At 42.0% G+C, this 26,336-nt stretch overlaps 2 protein-coding genes and 2 long non-coding RNA genes across 32 annotated transcripts in view; 2 read left to right on the forward strand and 2 right to left on the reverse strand.

Annotated features, from left to right (window-relative positions):
• COBL (cordon-bleu WH2 repeat protein) overlaps window positions 1–14,399 on the forward strand; it is a 104,011-nt gene extending 89,612 nt beyond the window's left edge. For 16 of the 29 annotated variants that reach the window (XM_083407447.1, XM_083407452.1, XM_083407463.1 and 13 more), the window contains 5 exons: window positions 3,275–3,372; window positions 4,609–6,596; window positions 7,261–7,380; window positions 9,887–10,141; window positions 12,108–14,399. In XM_083407447.1, the coding sequence (XP_083263573.1) occupies window positions 3,275–3,372; window positions 4,609–6,596; window positions 7,261–7,380; window positions 9,887–10,141; window positions 12,108–12,125 (2,479 nt within the window). In that variant the 3' untranslated portion in view covers window positions 12,126–14,399. The remainder of the gene's footprint in view (window positions 1–3,274; window positions 3,373–4,608; window positions 6,597–7,260; window positions 7,381–9,886; window positions 10,142–12,107) is intronic. The other 13 variants (XM_083407464.1, XM_083407458.1, XM_083407446.1 and 10 more) reach the window with 2 other exon arrangements.
• GALNT1 (polypeptide N-acetylgalactosaminyltransferase 1) overlaps window positions 1–26,336 on the forward strand; it is a 538,911-nt gene that overhangs the window by 137,432 nt on the left and 375,143 nt on the right. The gene's annotated exons all lie outside the window — the stretch shown is intronic.
• Window positions 1–26,336, reverse strand: part of LOC310661719 — a 157,193-nt gene that overhangs the window by 117,813 nt on the left and 13,044 nt on the right. The window lies entirely within an intron of this gene.
• On the reverse strand, window positions 23,224–26,257 carry LOC310661714. Its single transcript, XR_014504094.1, has 2 exons — window positions 25,406–26,257; window positions 23,224–23,375 (listed from the first exon to the last, which is right to left on the reverse strand). It is a non-coding gene; the product is annotated as an uncharacterized lncRNA (long non-coding RNA).

Here is a 26,336-nt window from a genome sequence, read left to right on the forward strand (position 1 = left end):
CGCAGAAAAAGGGGGATAGGTCCTCCCTTATGGGGCAGGACAATCACAAGTCAAAAAGCAGACATGGCTCAAGACATGAATCCAGGAGATTAGGGGGTGGCGATCGTACTGATCTTCCAGAGCTAGCGGTTCCAGGATATATTTTCATTCATCTTCACAATCTTATAGTTCTTGTTCTCCTCCTTGTCCTCCTGCAAAAAAAAAGAAGTCAAGAGTTGCTCCTCAAGGCCCATTTGTTTTTGGGACACAGTCAACTCAAAGCCCTCCTCTCATTTGGCTTGCTGTTGAAAATAACCCTCAAGTTTCTGCCGTTGAAGCTGAAATTCTCTCTTCAGTGGATTGGGGGAACTCTCTGGTGCTGACTCTCCTTCTTCTGAAGGGGTGGAAGCAGCAGTGGCAGCACTGGGAGAAGGTGCAGCCATGTCCATTTGCCTTGTTCGAGTTGTGGCTCTTCTGGAACAAAGGTTCACCTTGTGACATACTTATTTGCCAAACTTATATAGAGAGATGGGTTATCTAACACATGTATTCTGCATTGCTTCAACCACAGCACTCAAGTTCTGCTCTATCTTCTGTGGAGCATAACAGTTTTGGTGTCATGGCATCTGATAATGTTAGTATTTATATGGCTTTTTATTGTTCTGCTGAACTTGAACGATCTCAGTGATCTTGTAGAGGAAACCAGCATTGCATAAGTGAAAATGTGACTTAGGTTGATGGGAACTTGCCTTTGGTCACTTGTTGAGGTGGCAATGCAGATCGCCAATGAGGTGTACCGCTGCAGATCCTAGCCACAGATCATGCTTTTAACAACTGCTTTGCATAAGCTTCCATCACTGTTTTCTTTCACGTTCTATTAATGAGCTTATTTCAAGTATTTCAGATTCATTCTTTTTGGACCACCTGTTATGTATTATAGCATCTACCCATAAATTACCAATAGGACTTTCATTTGGCTTAACAGTAGCTTTTTGTAGTTTTACTGTTGCCTTTTGCACACAAGTTTTCTCATAAAAGACCTTGCTTCTACGGTGTTGATTTGGCAAAGTGCTATTTTAACCCATGCTTTTGCAAATGGCTGACTGCAGTGGAGCAACATACATAGTGGCCCTGGTTTAACAAATGCAAAAGTCAATAATTTTGTGCTTTGGGGTCTTTGCTATTCCTGTTGGGTGAACCTCTGCTAATCCATCTGTTACTTCAAGAAATTCCCAAGTGGTGTGATTTCAGCACCTTCTATTTTAGAGGGGAGAGGTCTTAAGTTTATCATGTTGTTTCCTATATTAAAAAGAGTGTGTGAAAAAAGCCACTGGTATTAGTTATCTGACCTGTGAAACACTATCAGGAAAAGGCCTTGTGTTTTACTTGAATGCTAGCCAGAGTAGGCCTGTCAGCAACAAAAAGGTCTAGAGGAGAAGGGAAAGGCTCTGGAGGAAAGTTATGGGTTTGTGCTGCGTATTGCTAAATATGCTTGCACAAAACATAGTATTTTGGTGTCACATGGCTTGTTGGAGTTGTGTCTCATTTAGGCTGGGTCATGTGTATGTACGACACTATTTTGGTGTGCCTGTTTGTCTGCCTTCATCCGTCCATCCATGAACACTTTAAATTTTATGCCTTCAAAATCTATGTCTGTGTTTCTCTTCCACACTAGCGGGTGGTGCCTGATGTAGCCACACAGTTTGTTCTCGTTGCCTTCAATTAGTATTTTCCCACCCACCACAAGTTCCAGAAACCTGAGGTCCGTTGTGAGCATTAATGCAAGCATTTGTTATTTGTGCACAGGCACCTTTTTATTTTATAAGTGCAAGTTTTCCCAGTGCTCTAGATTTGCCCAAAACTGCAGGTATTCGTTTACCCGTCCTGGCACACCCCTTTTCATTTTTTAAAAAAATTGAAATCTATTTTTCCACTATTCCAGATTTGCACAGTACTGCAAGAAAAGGAATTGTGTGTCACTCCAAGTTTGGAGTTACTCACATCAAAGGCTGCTACCTCCCCTGCCCACTGTACAAAATTCAGCTGAGATATGTACATTTCCTGTTGAAATTGTGTATATTGACTAGGAAATGTGCACAATTCCCTCTTCCTTGAGGCCTGGTGAATGTGCACAATAGCTGGTTGTTATGCACATTAACTGCTCAGCTTAGTCTCATGCACGTTATTTCTATCCTGCTATCTTGGGCAACAACAAGACAGTAGAGTTGTGTTTTTGTTTCTCTTCCCTTTAATTTATTTGGTTTCTCTTTTCCTCCCCTTTAGGCTTCATTTTCTCCCTGACTGTCAGTTTCATGGGCTGAGCTTTTGACCCTCCTTTTTATAACCCATTTTATAACCCAAAACACAAAATGGCTGGAACAGTTTCATCTTCAGAATTGTGTTTGTCTGTGTAAGACCCAGGTTAAGCCAGAGGTAGCCAGTGTGGGGCACTATGGGTGTTGTGTGACAACAGTTCCCATCATCCCCTGTCACACATCATACAAGATGGAGAGTTATAGTCTAGCAACATCTGAGTGGTTTAGCCAACCAGTCAGAGCCGTTTCCCAGGGTGTTTGGCCGTTGTTGTATGCTGACAGCAGAGTGCAGGGTGAGGCCAAAGCTGGACAAACTACCTCAGGAGGAGCATGTTGTGTCTCCGACCAGAGGTACTACTCCTCCCTAATATGTGCACAGTTTGAGCCAGTGACAAGCGAACTTGGTCAGGCAGAAAAAAAATCTTTACAGAATTTAAGCATTTCAAAATACAGGAAAGCATTCTCTCTTTAATGAGACACTTTCAGGTCTTTGATAGGAGATTGACAGCACAATCCTAACCATGCCTACTCAGAAGTAAATACTGTTGCATTTAGTGGGGTTTGCTCCCAGGATTACAGCCAGATTCAGATACCCTACAGGTTAAGTCCTTGCGTTTCAGAAGAAATTGAAACAGTTTGCCATGTCTTACTATTTTCTAAATTTTAATGAGATGTCTGGAAAGTGATTAATCAAGTAGTTACTTTGTATTCTGGAAAATAATTTGAACATTATGCTATTGTTTTTCTCTCCAATACGAAGAATTTCACTACAGAAGCTGCAGTTAAATTTTCATTGAGAGCAAGATAGGTGTGCAAACATTATCTAAACAAATGTAATCTGGTTTTCCCAGCTGTTAAAAGAAACAGTCAGTGTTTATACACACACACACACAAGTTGATGTTAAATTGATTAAATTTGGTTATGCAGTGTTAATAGAAAAAAAGGAGCAACCTTTTCATTCCTTTTCTTTTGTTGTCAGGAGCAGGGATGAGGACGAAATGATGGAAGCTAAGTTTGAAAACGCAGATGTGTTCATAGCTACTCAGGCCTTGGCTGCATTGGACAAAGACCTAATGGGTAGGTTGAAGTTTAAATTTGCACATCTGTATTGCAAAAAGAATGCAGGAAAAAGGCAAATGGTGACAATCCATCAGTTAGGCAGATGAGAGAGCAGTCAAACTGGGAAACTCCATAGAGGTGGGACAAATCTCATAACTCAGGCTCTATCTAGTAGCAGCAAATACCTTATCAGATTGTTCAGCTTCCATTGCCAAATTGTCTTTTTGGGACACTGTTGTGGGAGGTTATTCACAGTAGACAACAATCTGTTACTAAATATTATGAGGGTATAGTGAAAAACTGAAACAAGCCCATGAATTTCTTAATATTGTTATTTACTTTGGTCATTACATTGAAAGGATGTTGAGTAGCCCTTGATAGTAAAATAATAATAATTAATAAATCCAGTAGTACTGGATACGCAAATTTTCTGTTATCATACTTTTCATGGAACTATGTGCTGAAGAAATTCAGTTCAGCAGATTGTTGCTGTTTTAAAAATAAGTCTAGTTATCTACAGCATTGATGGAGAGAGCATACTTTCCTTATTTTATCTGGTGATTGCAAAAGTATATATATTATGCAGAGCTGGGGGGAGAGGACTACAGTATCATTCCTATTCAGTCACTAGGTTAGATATTCAGTATTTTATATGTTTCAGACAAGTGGAATTTTCTCTAATAGCTTCTCACAAATGTGTCTCACGGCCTGCTTGAGAAATGCTATATTTTCCAGTTTATAAATTATTACCAATAATTTTCTTTGTGTTGATATCTGGGAAAACATAATGTGCAAATGCATAATACACACAATTTGCTTTCATGAGGACTATGTTCTCTGTTTTATACTCACTACCCAGTAATGTAAACTGTGTAGCTGGCACATTCTCATAGTACATTTTCATGATTAACCAGATATCAGTGTAGCTCCATTTGCTGGGATACACTGCAAAAGACATGTTGGCAAATGTTTAGCATGAAGGTGTATAAATTAAAAAGTGCTTACAAGATTATGGATGTGTTCATATAATACAACCAACTCAACACACCCAGTGGAGATTTTATTAGTTTATTATATTTATTTTCTAACCACAACCCTCTACACTGCATCTGAAGCAGCTATTGCAGCTGGAGTTTGTAATATAAGGGGTGCTGCTGTTAAAATCCTTTGGTTTATTATCCCCTGATTGTGATAATATTTTGGGATAATGTCATGGTTCATAGTTTTGAAAGATGTTGTTGGTATTCTTTGCAGCGATGGAGAGTATGCAGGATGATTCTGAAAGCGGATCTGTATCTAGTGAGACGAATGGCTCACCCCTCCCTTTTTCACGGGACGCTGAGACTGCCCAAGATGTTCCAGTTCCTGTGCCAGTGACGATAATAGATGAAATTCCTGAAACTGACATTATAATCCACCCCACTAGAGAGGAAGGAGAACCTTTGTTTTCTGAGTCAGGGGCTAATGAACATATTTCAGCTGATTCCATTATCCTAGGGAAGCTTGCTAATGAAAATAATAATGCTGGTTCTTTGAGCAAGGGATCTGTAGATGGTATATCCTCCAATTTATCCAAGAGCTTATCACAACAACAGTCACCTAAAGAAGAGTTTGGACGCCAAACTGAGAAAGAGCAGATATATATATCGGAGACACACACACCTTCCTGTGAAAAAACGAACATGAAGGATGTGTCCCTGGAAATCCTCACAAAAAATGGTACTGAGTCTGAAAGATCCAAAGTGGTTTCTTCCAACTTTACTGTTATGAGTGAAAGAAATAGAACAAAGGAGAAAGTAAAACAATTGAAAGAGGATAATGCCAAGGAAGGACTTCCAAGCAAAATAAAATCTGAATTGGAATTCAGATATGCGTCAACAAAAGACCCAGATGAGCAGCAAGGTATCTCTACACCATCTTTATGGTCTTACCGTGTTCGCAATGGAATCACAAACTATGAACCTAAAATAGGTCTGACCACCTTTAAAGTTGTACCTCCCAAACCTGAAGCGAAATATTTTGACAGAGATGCCTCCCTTTCCACTGGTGCCATTAAAATAGATGAATTGGGCAACATGGTGGCTCCAAATGCTGGTAGTATAAAAAAGGTCACAGTAAATACGACTTCAAGTGAAGCAGAGGAAACTCTCATTGGGAGAGCCAAAGCATACTGGAGATCAAATTCTCTGAAAGCACCGTTGGGCGAGTCTCCAGTAGGCTTTCCCACCAAGCCAGCAGTCATCACCAATTTCAAACCCCTCAGTAAAATAGGTGAAACAAAGCCTGACTCCCTTGGAAGTCTGAAGACAGCAACAGCACCACTAGCTGGTTCCAGGACAGTTGACAGTAATGTTGGACCTTGTGGGGGGAAGTCACCTATTTATGCCACACAGTCTTCAGTTAAAATGCTAACGACTCCCGTGGTCAAGACAGATAAGATGGAGCTCCCATTTCAGAAGCCCCAAAGAAGAACATCAAGCCATTACGTAGCCTCTGCCATTGCAAAATGCATCGAGCCACTCCAGTTTAAAACCAATCAAGAAAGGCATGACAAAGTAGAAGAGACGAGGGATGGAGAAGTGGTGAAAACTGAAACAGAGCCACTTCCCAAAAGATGCATTATTTTGGCCAAAACCAGCCCAGTAGAAATGCAGCCAGCAGAAACAAAAAAATCCTACGTAGATATCTTCAGTTGCAGCCAAAATGCATCCAATACTCTACCACTTGGTGCTCATTCCAAGATAAGAAATAGCACTCATTGCTACAGGGAGCCATTTACCACCATACCTTCTAAAGATGGTGGTCTCACAGGAGAGAAGCCCTGCTGGGGTTCAATAGAAAATGTAGTTGTTAGAGAGACACCTTCTATATTTAATCAAAGGAGGGAGCAAAGAGATGAGGCTCACTGTCCCTTCTTCCTCAGATCATCCAACAATTTCTCATCTTCCACCACTTCCAGCTCTTCTGTGAAGTCAGCCGAGGGGCATCCTATCAACAGTAGACCATCAGAGTTAGATGGAACAACTATTGTTAATCATGTAGTTTCAGAAAAAGATGAAAAACTTGGCAGTGCATGTGAAAGCAAAAGGGCAGAGTCTGATGTGGGAGGCGATAATAAAGTTTTTGGGCCAAAGAAGAAGTTTAAGCCAGTCATCCAGAAGCCACTTCCAAAAGATACGTCTCTACACAGTGCTTTAATGGAAGCCATCCAAAATGCAGGAGGAAGAGAAAATCTCCGAAAGGTAAAAAACAAAACCAAAAAAACTTAGCTGAAAGCATATTTGGATGTTATAGGAAATGCCTCTTACTGGATGCATGAAGTTTCTTCTAACATCAGGAACAGCTCTTAGACTTCTTAAAAGAAGAGGGGCTGAGAAAACCCAGGCGGATGGGCGGGGTAGAAATAAATTATTATTATTATTATTATTATTATTATTATTATTATTAAATAGTGAGCCCTTAGCAGGAACCAATCTGTTTTGTAACAGTTGTTGTTTCTAATTGTTTAAAAATATATAGTGGCAAGGTGCTGCACCAGTAAAACTTCTGCACTGTGTGCTTTTTGCTTCTTTAGCAAGAAAGTGCAGAAGTGTCTATTGAAGCTAATTATGAATGGCATATAGTATAAGACTAATACTCTACTCATTAAAAGTAATAAGATCTAGTTGAACATAATACAGATGGCAAGACTGATTTTTCTATCTCTGATAAACAAGGCCTGCTCCTACAAATCCCATTTAATTTTCAGTGTACTCAGGCCAAAGTCAGGTAAGCCAGCAGCTAACTGAGTGACATTCTGGATGCTCAAATTACCTTGTTTCCAAACTAAAAAAGGTAAAGGTACCCCTGCCCTGTTTCCAAACTAGGTAGAAATAAATTGTTTATATCTGTTTTGTCACATGCTAGATTTCACCCAGCATGGCGAATGGACCTCAGAAGAAGCCGCTGTTCACAGAACAAGAGAATGAGCGCTCTGCCCTTCTGGCAGCCATTAGAGGTCACAGTGGAGCCTCAAAGTTGAGAAAGGTAAGAACAGAGACCTTGCATCTTTTCAGTGGTTTGTTCATCCTTTTCAGTATGTCACCCTGTCCTGGAAATGCTATAGATGAAGCTCTGCTTCAATTAGCAAACCGTAAGTAAAAAAATAAGCCAGAGTAGACATGTCATCATCATCATCATCATTTATTATTTATATCCGTCCCATCTGGCTGGGTTTCCCCAGCCACTCTGGGCGGCTTCCAACAGAACATTAAAATACAATAGTCTATTAAAGATTAAAAACTTCCCTAAACAGGGCTGCCTTCAGATGTCTTCTAAATGTCAGGTAGTTGTTCTTCTCTTTGACATCTGATGGGAGGGCGTTCCACAGGGCGGGCACCACTACCGAGAAGGCCCTCAGCCTGGTTCCCTGTAGCTTTGCTTCTCACAGTGAGGGAACCGCCAGAAGGCCCTCGGAGCTGGACCTCAGTGTCCGGGCAGAACGATGGGGGTGGAGACGCTCCTTCAGGTATACTGGACTGAGGCCGTTTAGGGCTTTAAAGGTCAGCACCAACACTTTGAATTGTGCTTGGAAACATACTGGGAGCCATGTGTAGTGGTTGAGAGTGGTAGTCTTGTAATCTGGGGAACCGGGTTCGCGTCTCCGCTCCTCCACATGCAGCTGCTGGGTGACCTTGGGCCAGTCACACTTCCTTGAAGTCTCTCAGCCCCACTCACCTCACGGAGTGTTTGTTGTGGGGGAGGAAGGGAAAGGAGAATGTTAGCCGCTTTGAGACTCCTTAAAGGGAGTGAAAGGCGGGATATCAAATCCAAACTCTTCTTCTTCTTCTTCCTAGCAGAATCTATCACTTCTGATTCACTGACAGAGTTGTACCTGTAGCAGCTGATAATAAAGATTTATTTACTTAAAAATCAATCTAAACGTTTTTGAAGGATGGGACATTAGCTCTGTGTTAGAATACATGAACGACCTCTAGCTGAGACTGGATAGCTGCTCTCAGTCCAAGTGTGCAACACGAGGCTAGATGTGCAAATGGTCTAATGTGGTAAAAAGTAATCACTTACGTTCCTTTGTTCTGTTCGTATGAGATGGTTGTCCTATAGCTGCTGAGAGGAAGTCATCTACTGTTGGCACCTAAGAGTGGTCTGAAACTTCAACAGTTCTTGCACTCTGCCTTTGCATTATAGGAAATAGAGCTGCCCAGATATGGCATCTAGCAATTATAAACTGAGGAAGAATTCAATACTTATGCTTCTGTCAACCATTGCGTGAATATTTAATTTTTAATTTGGTTGACTGCAGTTTGAGAGTGAAATGCAGGTGTATGCACTTTAAAAAGCTAATTATTCTGGAAGAAACCCTCATTGATTTGCATAGTCCTTTTCCCTTTTAAAATAGGATTCAAATGATACTTTTTTGAGATAAAAAAGAATCAAGCAAAGTTTGAAGGCACAGAGTAATTATCACCGTTCTGATAATGCTTCCGGGGAAGGCTAATAAATCATGTTAATTCCCAACTCCTTGTTGTCATTTTCAACCTAACTTAGTGGCCAACTGGCAACATTTTCCCCTTATGTGCCAAAATAAATTCCAGGATCCCACAGTTCAAACAAATAAATCAGGATTGAATTTCTGAACCTGCTTCAAGGCCAAATCTTAATCATCAGTTCCTTTAAATGATGTGAGAGGGGAACAGATGTTCCTGCGTTGCAGGGAGTCAGACTAGATGACGCTTGGAAGTCCCTTCCAACTCTACAATTCTGTGATTTAATAGGGAAATTAGAGCTGTCACAAGGTTTACATCTATGGAACAAGGCAGAATTGTCCAGAAGGGAAGAGATTAAAACATTGTTATGAGTTTGCGCATGTCAGACCTTCTAACCCATGGATACAGCAAGTGTTAAAACATAAGCCAGGCTAGCTTCCTGTGTTCAGGTGTTGGGCATTAAGAAAACAAAGGAAAGGTGATGGGCCATTCAGAGAGCAAAAGAGACAGCGCTCTGTGACAGAAGACAAATGGGTAGGATCCCTCCTCTAGCTCTTAGACAAAGCTGGAGTTTGAGCGCAGGGTTTGCTGTGAAATGAAAAGCCATGGCTGATTTCTGATTGAGTCCCAGGCTGTGGGAGAAGCAAGAATAAGGTTACCAGATTTTTTTCAATGAATCCGGGGACACTTTTCAACTTCAATAGATTTTGTATGGGAGCTGATTTGTAAATCCGGGGGCTGTCCCTGGGAAACGGGGACATCTGGTAACCTTAAGCAAGAACCTCTTGGGGTGTTGATGCTCTGAACCCCTCCATCTTGGGCTCGGGTTGTATATATCTGTAAATAAACCATATATCCTAAAGACACCCCCGTCTCCGCTGTGCCTCATTCCGAAAAGGAAACGTGGACCCTGGGTAAGCGCCCGGAACACCTGGAATCTCACACCGCTTGGAGACTGGGAAGGTATGTTAGCAATATGCACCCAGTATCATTGTTCCTTTAATCCTACTATAACCTCCCCCCAACTTCATTTTTCTCCATGGTAGATCTCATCATCTGCTTCTGAAGAGCTTCAGAGTTTCCAAAAAGCAGAAGCAGCCTTGCAAAACAGAGAGGCCTCTACAACAGAGCAACGGGGGAATCAGCTGCTGCCACCGCCGCCGCCTCCTCCTCCACCACCTCAAGTGACAATGAAAACGCCTAGGTACATTGCAAGTCCAAGAACAGACAGCCCAGGGGATGCAAGGCAGGCGCTAATGGAAGCAATCCGCTCAGGAACTGGGGCGGCGCGTTTGAGAAAGGTAATCATCTTTCTAAGGCGGAATATGAACAGGAGGAGGCATGGTTAGGGGCCTGTGGTTGAATGCAAGATAGGGAAGCAGGTGTGCTTGTTTGGCACAAGTAGGAAAGGAGTAGAAGTGAAATAATTCAGATTTCTGCGAAATGAAGATAGCCTAGGGTCAGGCAGCAGGCTAAATGACCTATTACATGATTTCTGTGAGTGTTTGTCATGCAACTTAGTGTGGCTCCTCAGAAAATCTGGAGCATCCTGTGTTCAGTCTTATGGGACAATAAAATTATGGGACAATCAGTCTTATGGGACAATAAAATTTTATTATGAGACAATAAAATACAGACAATATTCTTATATCGATTAGAAGCAACTCTTACAAATTGCATACCATAACTGGTAAGACTTTGGGCCTTCTGGTTGTGTTCTCCTTCTGCCACAGGAAGACTCCCCTTTGTGGTCCAGATCTTAGGGCCAATTTAAACACTGGTGCCTCCTGTGCAGCTGCGCACCAGATGCTATTCCCAGTGATTTTTAGAATGATTTGACCCTTTTGACTTGCCTTTCAGCTTCCCTTTCCCCAATCTCCTCATTTTGGGGGAAGCTTCCTGTTTCAGAGCTTAATATGTTCGTGTTGAATTTTCTTGGTAATTGGCCATTTACACGACATTGTTATTCCATAGAAGTATAGTCACTGCTCTCAGTTGGCTCACGTCAGGTCCCAGGAGCCACTCCAGATTAAGGCCAGGGTCACCGCCCCAGAAAGTGATCACGGGTGCGTTTGCAAATGCAGATGGAATTTTCCCACCTCAGATCTTACCACAAGCATGCAAATACGTAAACTTATCTGCTTGCCCTCTAAAGGAAAACAAACCCACAAGAGTTATAAATGAAATGTTACAGCTCTCAAGTCATTTCGTGAGACAGTACAAACCACAGAAAATCATTAGTCATTGGAGAAGAAATCTGTAGCTTTCAAAGTCTATTGTATTTCTGTAAACAACAACGCTGTACAAACCATGACGTCAAAGGTCACGGGGAGATAATGCTGTCGTTGGTGAGGTTGGTTTCTTGTTCAGCATTTGCCCCTTTGTATGTTTTCCCTCATCTGTTAAGGTCAAATATGGCGGTCCTGTATTGGAGACCTGAGAATTCAATAAAAGGTGTGGAATGGACAACAGGGGGAAAACAGTATTTGCATTGATCAATGAAATTGTTTATATATTTCATATTTTATTATTATACATCACTTCAGTACACTTCTGGGTGTATGAAGAGATAAATAAACATAATAAACTAAACTAAAAATTCACTTCCTGCTCTGTTCTTCTATAAAGGTGCTCCTCACCCATGGAAAGTTTGAGTGTACATAGGATGGTATTCAACTACGTTTATTTCTGAGTAGACCCATTGAAGTTAATGAACATGGCTAAGTTAGGTTCATTAATTTCAATAGGTCTATTCTGAGTAGAACTTGAATGAATACCACCCTTATTTATTTACTGCAATATTTAAAATCCTTCATGTTTAGTTGCCAGATGGTAAAAGGGTCCATACTGAACAATAGAAATGAGTGTGGAAGGAGAGAGAGTTATTGAAGAGAGAGAGAAATAATTTTAAATCAGATTTCCTAATTAAGTACATTTGTTGCGCTTCTGTTCAATATTTTAGCAAGGAAAAATGTGATCAAATGCGACAGATACCAATTTGTGTGTGAAATTGAGGCCACATTTAAACTTGCTTCAAATTGGGGTGTATGCAGTTTTTAATAAATATAATGAGGGTGTAATAAATTATTATTATTATTATTATTATTATTATTATTATTATTATTATTATTATTATTTTGTATCCCGCCCCCTCCCTTGCCAAGGAACACAGAGTCTGACAACTAGACATACAAAGATAGGATAACATAATAATGTCATTTTTGAGACTGAAAATATAAATTACAATATATATTTATTTTATTTCAGGTCCCTCTGCTTGTTTGAATACTAAATGCTCCAAGTCGTCCGTTTCGTATGCAGTTTCTCATGCATTTCTTACTGGTTTGAATGGACACCCATGGCAAAAGGATTCCAAGAAGTTTATAGGCCAAAAATAAGCTGCATTTTCTGTGTTTCTCTCTATTTTTTATTTGGTTCACAGGTTGCTACACAGCTTCTGTGCCAAGGATTTGTGGGTCCCTTGCCCCCAAATAGTCAAACCGTGCCAATAACACTATTCTCAATGGCAGGTTAATCAGCTGGCAAACACTTTTTGCTGTATGTGCTCAGCACCAACATATTTTTGCTTGTTCACAGTTAAAAATGCATAGCTGTTCTGGACCATTTAGTTAATTTCTTTTTTTAAAACAAAAGCAGTTTAAAACCTCAGAGTATACAGACTATAGATCTGTTAAAATGGAATGGAGGGATTATGACAGAAACTCAGTGGTTCAAATTACCACATGCTGAAGTCACTGCTTGTTACAATCAAGCAAGATTTGACCAAGCTTGTTATCGCTAGAGATTCAGAGATCACTAGGGATCCATTTGACAGGCTATTTAAGGGGATATAAAGTACATAATGGGACACGGGTGGCGCTGTGGTCTAAACCACTGAGCCTTGGACTTGCTGATCAGAAGGTTGGCGGTTCGAATCCCCATGACGGGGTGAGCTCCCGTTGCTCAGTCCCTGCTCCTGCCAACCTAGCAGTTCAAAAGCACGTCAAAGTGCAAGTAGATAAATAGGTACTGCTCCAGCAGAAAGGTAAATGGTGTTTCTGTGCAGTGCTCTGGTTTGCCATGCTGGCCACATGACCCGAAAAAACTGTGGACAAACGCTGGCTCCCTCGGCCAGTAAAGCGAGATGAGCACCACAACCCCAGAGTCGTCCACGACTGGACCTAACAGTCAGGGCTCCCTTTACCTTTACCTAAAGTACATAATACAGTGGTACCTCTGGTTATGTACTTAATTCGTTCTGGAGGTCCGTTCTTAACCTGAAACTGTTCTTACCTGAAGCACCACTTTAGCTAATGAGGCCTCCTGCTGCCGCCGCACGATTTCTGTTCTCATCCTGAAGCAAAGAACCCGAGGTACTGTTTCTGGGTTAGCGGAGTCTGTAACCTGAAGCGTATGTAACCCAAGGTACCACTGTACTAACATCTGCAGATACGCTGAGCCCCAAGGACAGGTGGCAGCCCAGCAGAGGGCATGTGGGGCTGCCTTAGTAGGGGAACTCCTCACAGAGCTGTGCCTGGCACATTCCCTGCACAGCTTCTGGCAAATGTTGAAGGCAACAGCGCTCTATCCTGGCGTTTGACACTTGATGTGTATATTTTTAAGACCCACTTTATCTTTGTAGTTGTTTTGAACTGTTATTAGTATTGTATTTTGTTGTGTATCCCACCCTGGGACCTTAGGGTGAAGGGTGGGTAATTATTATTAATTACAAGATTATCATTACTTGGTTCTTATTCTTATCTTGCACAGCTCCCATTTATTTTAGTGAGACTTGAAGAGATAACTTTCCAGTAGATGTGCCCCACGTCAAAGTGCAATTAAAAGTGCTATTAATACTGCTTCCTGGGAACTACTGGCATTAATTTGTTTCCAAAACTGCTGCTAGTGGGTCAGGATTCCAGCCTCCTTCAATGGGCTTATGTTCATCTCATATATCAAGCCTGACTTCTCATCAGTTAAGCCCCAAACATTTTTAAATGGCATGTTTTTAAACAAATTAAGCTACTTTCATAGATGATGTACATATTTTGAAAATATTTTCTTATAAGAAAATTAGCATAAAGAATTATTATTGTCTGGGTTTTACCCATTTGTTGTATGTTGTAAGAGTTTTTAAAATGCACCTTAATACATGTTTTTGGTTTAATAATAAGTACAGCACTGGGCGTAGTCCAAAATGATTTTTAAAGGCACTGTGTAATGTTGCTAACCTTTCAAAGTGTACTGTTAGCCATCTGCAATCCTGTGGCTACATATTATATAACGTAAAATACTAATTGAATTTAGTGCCACAAATAAAAGAAACACAAGTTTTATGTGTCATACTTATCTCAGTTTTGTGCAAATGAGGCTGGCAAGGTATAATATTTTCTTTTTTAGGGAATTAAAGGTGCTATGAAAGAAGCAGTGTTGATTGCGGTGTGCCAGTCCTTCTCACTGTCACACCGGGTAAAAAGGTTTCACCGTTTTCTACACTGATGCAAGAACCTTTTTGACCAGCGGTGCCAGCAGAATAAAATAAACAAGGGTGACAAAATACTTGCTTGTGATACCACCTTTATATCTCTTTAAAACTATACTCTATCTCCAGTCTTGATTGGAGCAATCCTAGAATTGCAAGGGATCCTAAGGGTCATATAGAATCATAGAATCATAGAGTTGGAAGAGACCACAAGGGCCATCGAGTCCAACACCCTGCCAAGCAGGAAACACCATCAGAGCACTCCTGACATATGGTTGTCAAGCCTCTGCTTAAAGACCTCCAAAGAAGGAGACTCCACCACACTCCTTGGCAGCAAATTCCACTGTCGAACAGCTCTTACTGTCAGGAAGTTCTTCCTCATGTTTAGGTGGAATCTTCTTTCTTGTAGTTTGGATCCATTGCTCCGTGTCCTCTTCTCTGGAGCAGCAGAAAACAACCTTTCTCCCTCCTCTATGTGACATCCTTTGATATATTTGAACATGGCTATCATATCACCCCTTAACCTCCTCTTCTCCAGGCTAAACATGCCCAGCTCCCTTAGCCGTTCCTCATAAGGCATCGTTTCCAGGCCTTTGACCATTTTGGTTGCCCTCCTCTGGACACGTTCCAGTTTGTCAGTGTCCTTCTTGAACTGTGGTGCCCAGAACTGGACACAGTACTCCAGGTGAGGTCTGACCAGAGCAGAATATAGTTGGAAGGTTGTGGACTCTCCTTCCTTGGAGGTTTTTAAGCAGAGGATGGATGGCCATCTGTCATGGATGCTTTAACTGCATTGCACAGGGTTGGACTAGATGACCCTTGGAATCCCTTCTATGATTCTATAATTAATTGTGAGGTTATCTTGACTACCAAGATGGCCTTAGCAAAGCTTCCGGAACAGTCCACCTTTGGCTCAGCACGATGATGCAAGTATTTGACTGTTCCTCCTGGTTTACAATAAACATCCTCAATCAGAGGATCATGTTTTGAGAGCAATTGAGTGACTGATTTAAAAATGTCCATGTTCCCTCCCTCAACTGAAGCAGTTTCTGCATGGCCTCTCAATGCTCTGTCCTGCGTGGCAAAGGTCAGGGTCACACTGGCAATACGTTTATGGACCTGTCTCCAATAGTTTTCTTCTTTTCATGCTGAAGCATCCAAAATAATATCAACAGTTCCGTGTGCAGACCATATTTCTTAAACTTTACGTGTTTTAATGTTTGCCTTTGATTCTCGAGTGCTTTTTTCCGGTAATTAAAGATCCACATCCTTTCCCAAAACGAAAGGTTTACAGTAAATTTTGTTGAAAGAGGGAGTGTAGCACAGCAAATAACAATTTTGGCTGCACATTTTGTTGTCATTTCATAGTAGCTTTCAGAAAGCCTGTAGCTAGTTGTTTGTTGCCTAAAATGGGCCATTTCCACAACAGTCGTTGATATATTGCCAGTCTCTTAAAAATGAAAATTTGCTTAGTCAGTGTCAGTTGCAGCTGCATTTTGCCATTTTGATTCTTCACAAGCAGCACTGTGGATATCATGGGTACAAGATTTGTGTTCCACTTTCCTCTTGCCATTTTTTGCACCCACCATTAATGGCAAATTTCCCACGGTCATGTTTTCCCTTTGGTTGTAAAGAAAACCCCCAGTGACTTTTGGGAATTTAGTCATGTGCCTCTCAGTCTATGAGTTATTTTTACACTTCATAACACCACTAGAATGAAAGTTACTTGCTTCACATAATGCAGCAAGAAAAAATATAAAATACTAGCAATAATGTCATATATGAGATAAGGTAAATGTAAGTGTGCGCCTTTCATATTACATCATTGCTGGTATTTTATTTTTACTGCTTAAATTTATCATTACATCATATTTCAACTTACTGCTTATACCCTATGTCAAGACGTATGTCCCAAACACATGCAAGAGACGGCACACACAGAGCAAAGCAAATCTTATCTCCACTCGCTCTGCTCCATGGGCAGCAGCATGTATAGATGTATACAGCAACACAGCATTTCCAGAAACAGCTACACAGTTCCACACTTTGGAAAGCTTTGATGCTCTTTCAAAAAAAAGTGATAAAAAATGCAGCAGACCAGCTGCATAAGAGCCTTTACGTCGTCACTCTGATCTTAAACAGTAGATGGAGAAAGAGACTACTGGGGAACTCCATGGCAAAGGCAGCAGAAAGTCGATATGACATAACACATGTGCAGTGACATCACTAGGTCAGTGCATGTCTTAGCCTCTGGGAAATTCCCATTATGGTACTTCCAGAGGAGGAAATGTCTTGCTGTTGGCTCAATTTTTTGTTACTGTTTCCTTTTCCTTTCTCTTTTTATTCCCTTCCTTCTTCTTGCTTCTTTCTCTTTTCTCCCCCACCCATTCATTTCTTCCTTGGTGTCCTCTGCTTGGGGCCTGCCTTCAGAGACTGTAAGTAAATGGTTGGTGGAGGGACCTGGAAATGCTGGTGGTTGAGGCTGAGAGGAGAGATCCCAGGTGAGAGCTGGGAGGAGCTGCTACCTTCTGCAAGTGGCAAGGGTTAAGAACTACCTTTGAGAGAGGACACTCTATTCAATTTGTATTTCCATTCATTTCCATTACATTTTCTATATCTTACTGTATTATGGAAAACTTTTAATAAAAATATTAACAAGTAAAGGACATTCCTATTATGGGTTTCCCTGATTGGAATATTTAGACCTGTCATGTTTTTGTTGGCGAATATAACCAAAATGAGCATATAACAATCATGTATGTAAAAAATAATCATTTATTTATTCCTTAAGAATATTTCTGGGTTTTGTGAGGTCCTTTGGGGCCCTTTTGCACCACCACACGTCCTGCTTAGCATATGACTCCTTTCACCAATGTCCACAGGTGATAGACCCACCTCCCTCTCATCACGAGCTAAAAGCAGCCTTAAACCACACGCACAACAGCCATCACCTGGCAGAACCACATAATGACACGCTTACAAAAATGCTTTTGACTACAAGTATCCTTGAAGTTGTATCCTTATCTATATGTTCCTTATATAAAGTGGTTCAGAGGTCATCATGTCTGTGAGAGAGAAGTTTGATTCACCTGATGGCCGCTGCATTGCGAGAGTCTACAAATAGCAATGATTTCCAAAAGAGCAAGTCTGTTATTCTCCCACCAAGCTTTGTGACCTTGAAGCTATATGGAATTAAAATATGAGCTGCTCTGCCAATAACCACCTGGTTTGCAGAGCAATTTGATGCATGAAGGGTTAACCCTGATACATCATCATTTACATTTGCTTTCCTGTAATTTGCACTAAGTCATACATATAAAATTATTTGTAATCCTTTATCTTGTCTCAGGCTAAGCTAAAGGAGGGGAAAAAGATAGAGCCACTTTAAAGTGATGAGCTATCAGTATTCAAGGCAATTGCTCAGCCATTCCACGTTGTAAATAATGTATGCACCCACCCAAACACAAATGTCCTTTTGCCTTGCCAGGTTTCTTCTGTGCCTTCTCACATAATAATCAAATAAATTCAAAATGTACTATCAAAACCTAATTAAAGCAACCACAAAAAGAGCTTCATCTCCTCTGATGAGGCTGCTGCTGAGCAATGCTACCAAAGAAAAAAGCTGATAAATGTGATTGACTCAGAAATGAAAAATAGGTAAACTTATAATTCTACAATCTGTCTGCTTTATAGTACGGAGAGGTTCAAACACGATGTTTGGAGCCCCTTTGAATCTGAGGCTGCCTCAATGGAAGGAATAGGACTCTCTTGAGGTGTAAATGCTCTGAACTGCCTCCATCTAGGCTCAGGTTGTACACATGTGTAAATAAACTTTATATCAGTCTAGCTGCAAAGTTTCAGAGTGAGTTTGTAAGGGCGAGGAGGGGAGGAGTTCCCCAAAGGTGTGTTGGTATACTGCCAGAGAGACTGGCTCCAGCCTCCGACCGGCAGCCAGACGATCACCAGTCTCCCTTGGAACAGCATCAATAAGCGACACGAGCCTCAGATACGTTTAGAGACCTGTGCACGCTCTATCAGCAGAGTGAATAAATCTTCTCAAAGCAGAAGTGGTGGACAAAGAAATGTGTAAGCATATTTACAGCATTTATTTAGCATAGTTCAGGAACAAAGGAAAAAACATGTCTGCTTCCCTTTGTGTCCAGCAAAACAGCAGGAATGCAAAAGCTATATACAAACGGAAGTTCCCAGCAAGTGCTGGAAGTAAACAGGCATGTGACACACAACAGTCATGCCTGTTCCCTTTTAAGGTGGAACGGAGCTATATCCTAACAAGGTGTTCATTCTGAGGTGCAATGTTTGATTAGAGCTGGAGAGATCAGAGTCAAACCCCACCCCCCTTAAACTTGTGGGCTGTGAAGCTTGTGGGCTGAATTTTGGTCCATTTCTATCTCTTAGTCTAATCTACCTCATAGGGATGCTGTAAGGAAGAAATTGGGAGGACTGTGTACAGTGTCATAAGCCAAGGTGGGATATGAATGCAATGTAAATAAGGTTTTTCAATTGGGGATGGTGGGCATGAAACTGTTCCTTTGCCCTCCGTCACTGTTCAGATTTCATAAAGCTGCCCAACAGAATTAATCTGGCATTGTTGCACCATATAACTGGTAATTTTCAGATGTTGGCTGTTGGTGGGTCAAGTTTTGTTTTTTTAAAATGAAATTCAATGTGTGCATTTAAAAGTACGGTTGCCATACATCTGGGAAAACCTGGACATGTCCTCTTTTGGGGTGCCAACATGCCCACCCGGGGGGGGGGCGGGTTACATTTTAAAGGAAATGTCCAGGGTTAGGTTTTAAATAAAAAATAAATAAATTGGGGTTTTGGGAGGAGGGGATGTGCATGTGTGAGAGGGCACTGTGCCCTGGAAGCAGAAGTGCCACAGTGGAGGAATTGGGGCTACCTTTGAAGGTGACCCGGAAACTACAACTAATCCAGAATGCGGTAGCTAGACTGATGACTGGGAGTGGCTGCCAAGACCACATAACACTGGTCTTGAGAGACCTACAAGATAAAAGACTGTGAGACGTTGGGATTGACCTTGAATCTTTTAGGTGTTATGGTAAATGGAAAGGAAAAAAACAGACCAGTCAACTGCTGAAAAAACACTAAGGTTTGGGAGGACTTGGCAGCAATCCAGGAGAGGCTCAACATCAGGCCCCCCTGCTGCTGCTGCTGCTTCTGCACCAGTACACTCAAAACCAAGAGGAATGTCGACAGAAGAGGCCTTAGTAGTTGCCTAAATCTAAAGGAAAGAAGAGTGGCGACACGCAGGGTTTCCCTTCCGTTTTTTGGTCCCACACTCCAGTTTGAGCCAACTGACTTGTGCCACAGCACAGAACCAAAAAGCGCCCGTCTTTTGGTCTTTTGGTCCTCTGCTCTGGTGCAGAGAGAGCACGGGACTCAAAATGGGACATCCAGAATTGGGATCAGAAGGCATCTGTCAATCCAGGATGTCCAGCTTAAAATGGGGCACCTGACATTGCTACCTCTCAGGTAGGGAGTCACCACCTCATGTCTCCTCCTCCTCTGGGGAGTTGCAGAAATCATTTTGTACACTGTCCCTTCCACAGCCAGCTCTTTGTGTTCTGCAACTGCTTTACTTGCTCCTCTGGCCCAGAATAAGAAAACAGATTGCCAGCAGGGTAGGAGTTTTGCACCTCTAACCTCGGCATATTTTCCCCCAGTCCCTGCATTTGGACCAATATATGGAATCTTCCCCTCATGTCTATGTTGTTGTTGTTTAGTCGTTTAGATGTGTCCGACTCTTCGTGACCCCATAAACCAGAGCATGCCAGGCACTTCTGTCTTCCACTGCCTCCCGCAGTTTGGTCAGACTCATGTTTGTGGCTTTGAAGACACTATCCAACCATCTCGTCCTCTGTCGTCCCCTTCTCCTTGTGCCCTCCATCTTTCCCAGCATCAGGGTCTTTTCCAGTGAGTCTTCTCTTCTCATGAGGTGGCCAAAGGATTGGAGCCTCAGCTTCACGATCTGTCCTTCCAGTGAGCACTCAGGGCTGATTTCCTTCAGAATGGAGAGGTTTGATCTTCTTGCAGTCCACGGGACTCTCAAGAGTCTCCTCCAGCACCATAATTCAAAAGCGTCAATTCTTCGGCGATCAGCCTTCTTTATGGTCCAGCTCTCACTTTCATACATCACTACTGGGTAAACCATAGCTTTTACTATACGGACCTTTGTTGGCAAGGTGATGTCTCTACTTCTTAAGCATATCTGGATATTATTAAGCTAGGTTACAAAGCAAGAGTCATATGGCTCAGGAACTTCCTACTCCTTCCTCTCAACATGCCTTCTCCAGACTGCAATTCCCTTTCTCTGATATCATTTGCTTTGAAGGTAGTAAGTGGGTTATCAGCAGACGCGTCAACTATCAGTATTCTTGGATCTGAAGGGTATACGACAAGAATGGAAAACGACTGCTCCAAGTCCATCTCCTGTGTTTATTTATTTTTGCTGCAAGTTGTTCAGCTAAAAAATGTTGAACCAGCCCTAGAAGAAACAGGTTCAAAAGACTGGAAGAAGCATTGCCACTTGACCTGAAGGAACTGGTGATAAACTTTGCAAAGCAAAAGGCACACAAAGAGAGGTTATGATGTGCCTGAAATTGAAACTTTTAAGAGACTTAAATTTTAACATCACAATTCTCAGTATTATTCAGAATTATTTGTGTGCTAAAAAACTTTAATTTGTATTTGATAAAGATAACGAAAGATTGCTGTATTACCTAGTCTTGCAATTTGAGATAAATTTAGCAGTTTCAAGTTGTGTGCATTTTTTCTACAAGAAATCCATTTTATATTTTTTAAATGAAGTTAGCCATTTTGAGGGGCGGTGGATGCAAGTAGTTAGCTTTGCCTAAGATGCGGGTGGCACTGTGGGTTAAACCACAGCGCCTAGGACTTGCCGGTCAGAAGGTTGGCGGTTCGAATCCCCGCGACAGGGTGAGCTCCCGTTGCTCGGTCCCTGCTCCTGCCAACCTAGCAGTTTGAAAGCACGTCAAAGTGCAAGTAGATAAATAGGTACCGCTCCGGCGGGAAGGTAAACGGCATTTCCGTGTGCTGCTCTGGTTCGCCAGAAGTGGCTTAGTCATGTTGGCCACATGACTCGGAAGCTGTACGCCAGCTCCCTCGGCCAATAAAGCAAGATGAGCGCCGCAACCCCAGAGTCGGCCACGGCTGGACCTAATGGTCAGGGGTCCCTTTACCTTTAAGATGCAAAATAGCCTGGCACCAGCACAACTCCTGGGGAAGTTGCTTCATCATGTCAATGAGGGAAAGTAAATCCTTTATAAAAATAAACGGTGCAATATATAACATCCATCTCTGCATGCTGGGTTACAGGTTGCTCTTAACAGATCAAATGTCAAGAGCTGCAGACCAGTTACCTTTCATGCTCTAAAGCTGCGTAACTCATGCCTCCAAACCCACAATACTGTCCAAAGGCAGCTCTGGAACCATGATGCCAACAATTAAGAGTACGTCCCCCATAATGGTCTATATTTTTTATTTATTTTTGCTTTTTACTTGTCTTTACGATGTTATTGTTTGGTTTTATATTGCTGTAAATCACTGTGATGTGTTTTTTCTGAAACGGTATATAAACTTTTATTTTTAAAACAAACAATGTCAAAGCATATGATGAGAGGAACCTTTCCTCACGTCTATAGTTACTTTCTGGTTCAGGAACCCTGTCAAATTTGATTATTAGATGTTTCACCTGTTTTTGGTATATGTCATATTGGAAACCCACAACATTTAACTAAATCCTTTTCCAACACATAGATTTCTCCCAAGTACAACACAAGCATTTATGCACACTTCCAACAGTTCTAAAAAGGTGTTCCAGTTCACATATCTTGTTCAGTTTCCCCAAACATATACTGTGGAATATTATCTACAGCCCTTGTTGCTGTCTGAGTTATGTTTTCCTTTTCTCATCTTAACATTTGAACTGGCGAGCTTCTTTCAAAGTTGCCATTAAACATACAAAGAAAAAATATTCATTTATTAATGAGAAAAATATGTCTCCTGCTTTATTCATATGTTGGCTGACTACAGAAAATCAGTATCTTCTCCAATGTTATTTTAGGGTTGCCATATTTTGAAGAGCAAAAAAGAGGGCACTTTTGCCAACCTCTACTTTTAACTATAGTGGGATGTGGGCGGCGCTGTGGGTTAAACCATAGAGCCTAGGACTTGCTGATCAGAAGGTCAGTGGTTCGAATCCCCGCGACGGGGTGAGCTCCCGTTGCTCGGTCCCTGCTCCTGCCAACCTAGCAGTTCGAAAGCACGTCAAAGTGCAAATAGATAGATAGGTACCACTCCGGCGGGAAGGTAAATGGCTTTTCCGTGCGCTGTTCTGGTTTGCCAGAAGTGCCTTTTTCATGCTGGCCACATGACCCAGAAGCTGTACGCCGGCTCCCTTGGCCAATAAAGCGAGATGAGCACCACAACCCCAGAGTCGGTCACGACTGGACCTAATGGTCAGGGGTCCCTTTACCTTACTTTTAACTGTGGATCTCTCTGGCCACTCTCATCATGAAAAGGTGGAAAAAGAGGACATGTGGCAACCCTTGTTATTTTCTCTTCTGCAGTTGGTTTACCTACCTTCAAGTTATTTAGCAACTTGGCATACCCTTTATCTTCACTGACATTTGTGGTTAATTCTTCATACTTGAAACAAAGCTGCAGATTTAAGTGCGCGATACTGCCCATTATGCTTTTGTGTCTCCGCTTGTTAATATTTGAAAGACAAAATTGGCCTTTTACATGAGTCAAGTTGCATCTGGTCTCCAAATGCCACATCGTTCCATCATTCTGTCTTTACCATTTTTTTAAACATAATGGATAAAAGGAAGCATGATGCTGGATATCATGGTAATCTAATCTATGACTGGAAGTAAAGGTTTAATAAGTTTGCACAGAAGCAGGGCGGGTTCTTCACTCAGGTTTCAATACTCCGTCTTCTACCTAGGAGCACAAGTAACCAGGGGATGGTCAGACCTCCAATATTTATCCTGTAGGAACAACAATGCAACAAGACTCAGCACAACCTGTTCTGTTGAACACAAAAGCTCTAATTGCATGGATCAGGAGATGTTTACCTGTGCTTTCACATCCACCCAAGCAACAAACAAGAGTCACTGCTGAGCATTACTGCGCGTGACCAGTTATTCTGCTTGATCACAGCACTAAGGATTTGATACACAGCTTTCTTTTCAGGATTGATTTCATAAAGCATCCTCGTTTGGCCTTTGTTCCGCTTGGACTTGCAGAGCACTAGTGAGCATTTGCAAACCACCCGGCCCAGTCGGCTATAGCAGGGCAGCCCAACCTCTCAGACCGTGTGGGCCACAAGAGCACTTCCCCACAGAAACAGCGAGCCACCAAAATAAATCCCCATATTGTGAATTAAAGTGTTCACAATACAGTTAATACCATTTCATGTACAGAACTGAATATATATGATTAAATATATACAATTACAAGGAGGTAAAAATAAAAATATTTTAGGCTTCCAGTCAAAATGATCCGAGACTCGTGTGAAGCCAGTAAATAAACACAGAAGACAAGTGTACAATGGGGGTGGGGGGAGGTGGCTAATGGCCACTTCGGCCTCCTCACCACCTCTATCTCCCCCCCACCATACACACGGCCCCTTAGGGCTGGTCATTAACTAAGAGCGGGGAGAGATCTGTGGAGTTGGTCCTGGGCATGGTCGGCCAATTGGTGTTAAAGAAAGATAGAACTTTTTTTATGTACGCCACAACAGCAGCAAGAATACTCATTGCAAAGTATTGGAAGAGACAAGAGCTACCCACCCGGGAACAATGGCAGATGAAACTGATGGACTACATGGAAATGGCGGAAATGACTGGCAGAATCCGAGACCAGGGAGAAGAGTCGATGGAGGAAGATTGGAAAAAAATCAAAGTATATTTACAGAAATATTGCAAAATTAATGAATGTTAGAAGAATATTGGAATGAAACTATAAGGTTTTAGCAGAAGTGTTATTAAGAATTATATTAATACTAATTGTTAATGGGATAAAGTGGAAAATTCAAAGTCAAAATGTGTTAGGATAAATTATAGAATAAAAATTGTAGAAGAGGGAAAGGATTTGTTGAACCAGCAATTTGAACTAGAATACAAAAAAGGGAGGTGTGAGGAAGTCGAGGAAATAAGCAAATGAAAGATATAGATATAAAATTTGGATGTGTGTTTAAATGTTTTTCTTTTCTTTATGTTGTGTTGTATTGTATTCTTTTTATTGTTGATGCATTGTTTTTATTGTCTTTCTTTTCATAATTATAAAATATTCAATAAACATATATATAAAAAAAGAGATCTGTGGAGTTGGAAGGGGACCCAATAGGGTAATCTAGCCCAACCCATTGCACTCACTGACAGGTAGCTGCCACCCCCAAGTCCACCTGCTGGGGGTGCCAACTTAAATAAAATATTGGAGGGGGGCAGGTAAGACCCACCACATATAATCGATCACCTGACGCAGCGCATGCACACCATTTGAATGGCAATGCCCATCAACTTTGAGGGGGCCTGGTCCCTCAAATGTTTTATGGGGGGTCGAAGACCCCTCAGGCCCTAGGAGTTGGCTCCCATGCCATCTGCTGAACAGGGCAGCTAGCAGCAGAGCCTCCATGCCCAGGGCAGCCCACCAGCCCTGTGGAGAGCCCCACCAAATCCCCCCCCCGCCTGCCTACCATGCACCATGTCTCTGCTGGGGGCCAGGCTGCACTTGCGAGAAGTGATGGCCTTCCCACTGCTCTCTAAGGCTTCTCCTCTCCAGGGCGTTTCCCAGTTGCAAACTGCTTCTGTGCACAACCATTCTCCGCTCTGCTCTTTTCATTTCTCTCTGTGTCCTGGGAGACCAGGGGAGAGGGGAGCTGGTTGCAGCACAAGGGGGAGACCCCCTGGCTTCTTCTCCAGCCTCTGGTCCCCCCCCCCTCCTCTCCAACTTTCGCTTCAGCCCTGGAGTCTGAACTGCTCTCTGCCACAGCTTCCTCCTGCTCACTAAACCTTACCTCTTCTGCTTCCAACACCTCCTCCTTCCGGTCTGTTCCCTCTCATGGGCACCTTTTAATGTGCTTAATGAGAGCTTCTTCTTTTACCAGAATCTCCTAGTGCTTCGTGAAAATAGAACCGTCAATTGTTTCCTCACTTGCTTTGTAACTCTCTTTGTAAAATTTATGACGGCCAGAAGATCTCTCTTATCTCTCCAGAGCTGAAACAGCAAGAGTGAAGGGGGATGGGGAACAGTTCTTTCTTATCACTGGTTTTAAATGTTAAACAAGGATGATTTATCAGGCAAGCTTTTTGTCTCTTCATTGAGCACCCTGGCATGCCATGTACATCTATATATCTTCTTGAACCCAAGAGTGTCGGTCATGCCACCAAGCAACTTCATACAGGTACAAATTATCCAAAAGAGAAGTGTGTTTGGGACACACTTGGTTTGAGAATATCAGTCCTCTCTGGGTCCATTAGTGCTAGAGCATCATATTCTTTTGTCTCCCTGCCCCACCCAGTTCTACCTCAAAATAGTTTCTTTTGCAGGCAGGGGGAGGGATTTCAAAGCTATCCAGCCCAATGCTGCCAGGCCAATTTATCTGGACTTTATCAGGCTTTGTCCACACAGAAGGGCTGCAATGCCTCACAATTTCATCCACTTCTGTAAAGGGATGGGTAGTTATAAGTATTAAAAATAATCCCATAACAGTGAATGGGGAAGCACAAAGTTTCAGTTTTTTTAACTGGGATTTAGATTCAGACCCCAAGTTGCATCAGATAGCCTTTAACTTGGTTCAGAATGAATCAAATTCTTTTTTGAAGCGGCAAATCAGAATCCGAACCAAATATTGTATTCAGTTTATGTCTCTCTCTCTTATGACACTCAATCTTGTAGACATCCAATCAGTGGCGTAGCGTGGGGGGTGCAGGGGGGGCCGGCCGCAC

This window comes from Podarcis tiliguerta (assembly GCF_965153285.1).
Source record: "Podarcis tiliguerta genome assembly, chromosome: 13".
Taxonomy (NCBI): Eukaryota; Metazoa; Chordata; class Lepidosauria; order Squamata; family Lacertidae; genus Podarcis; species Podarcis tiliguerta.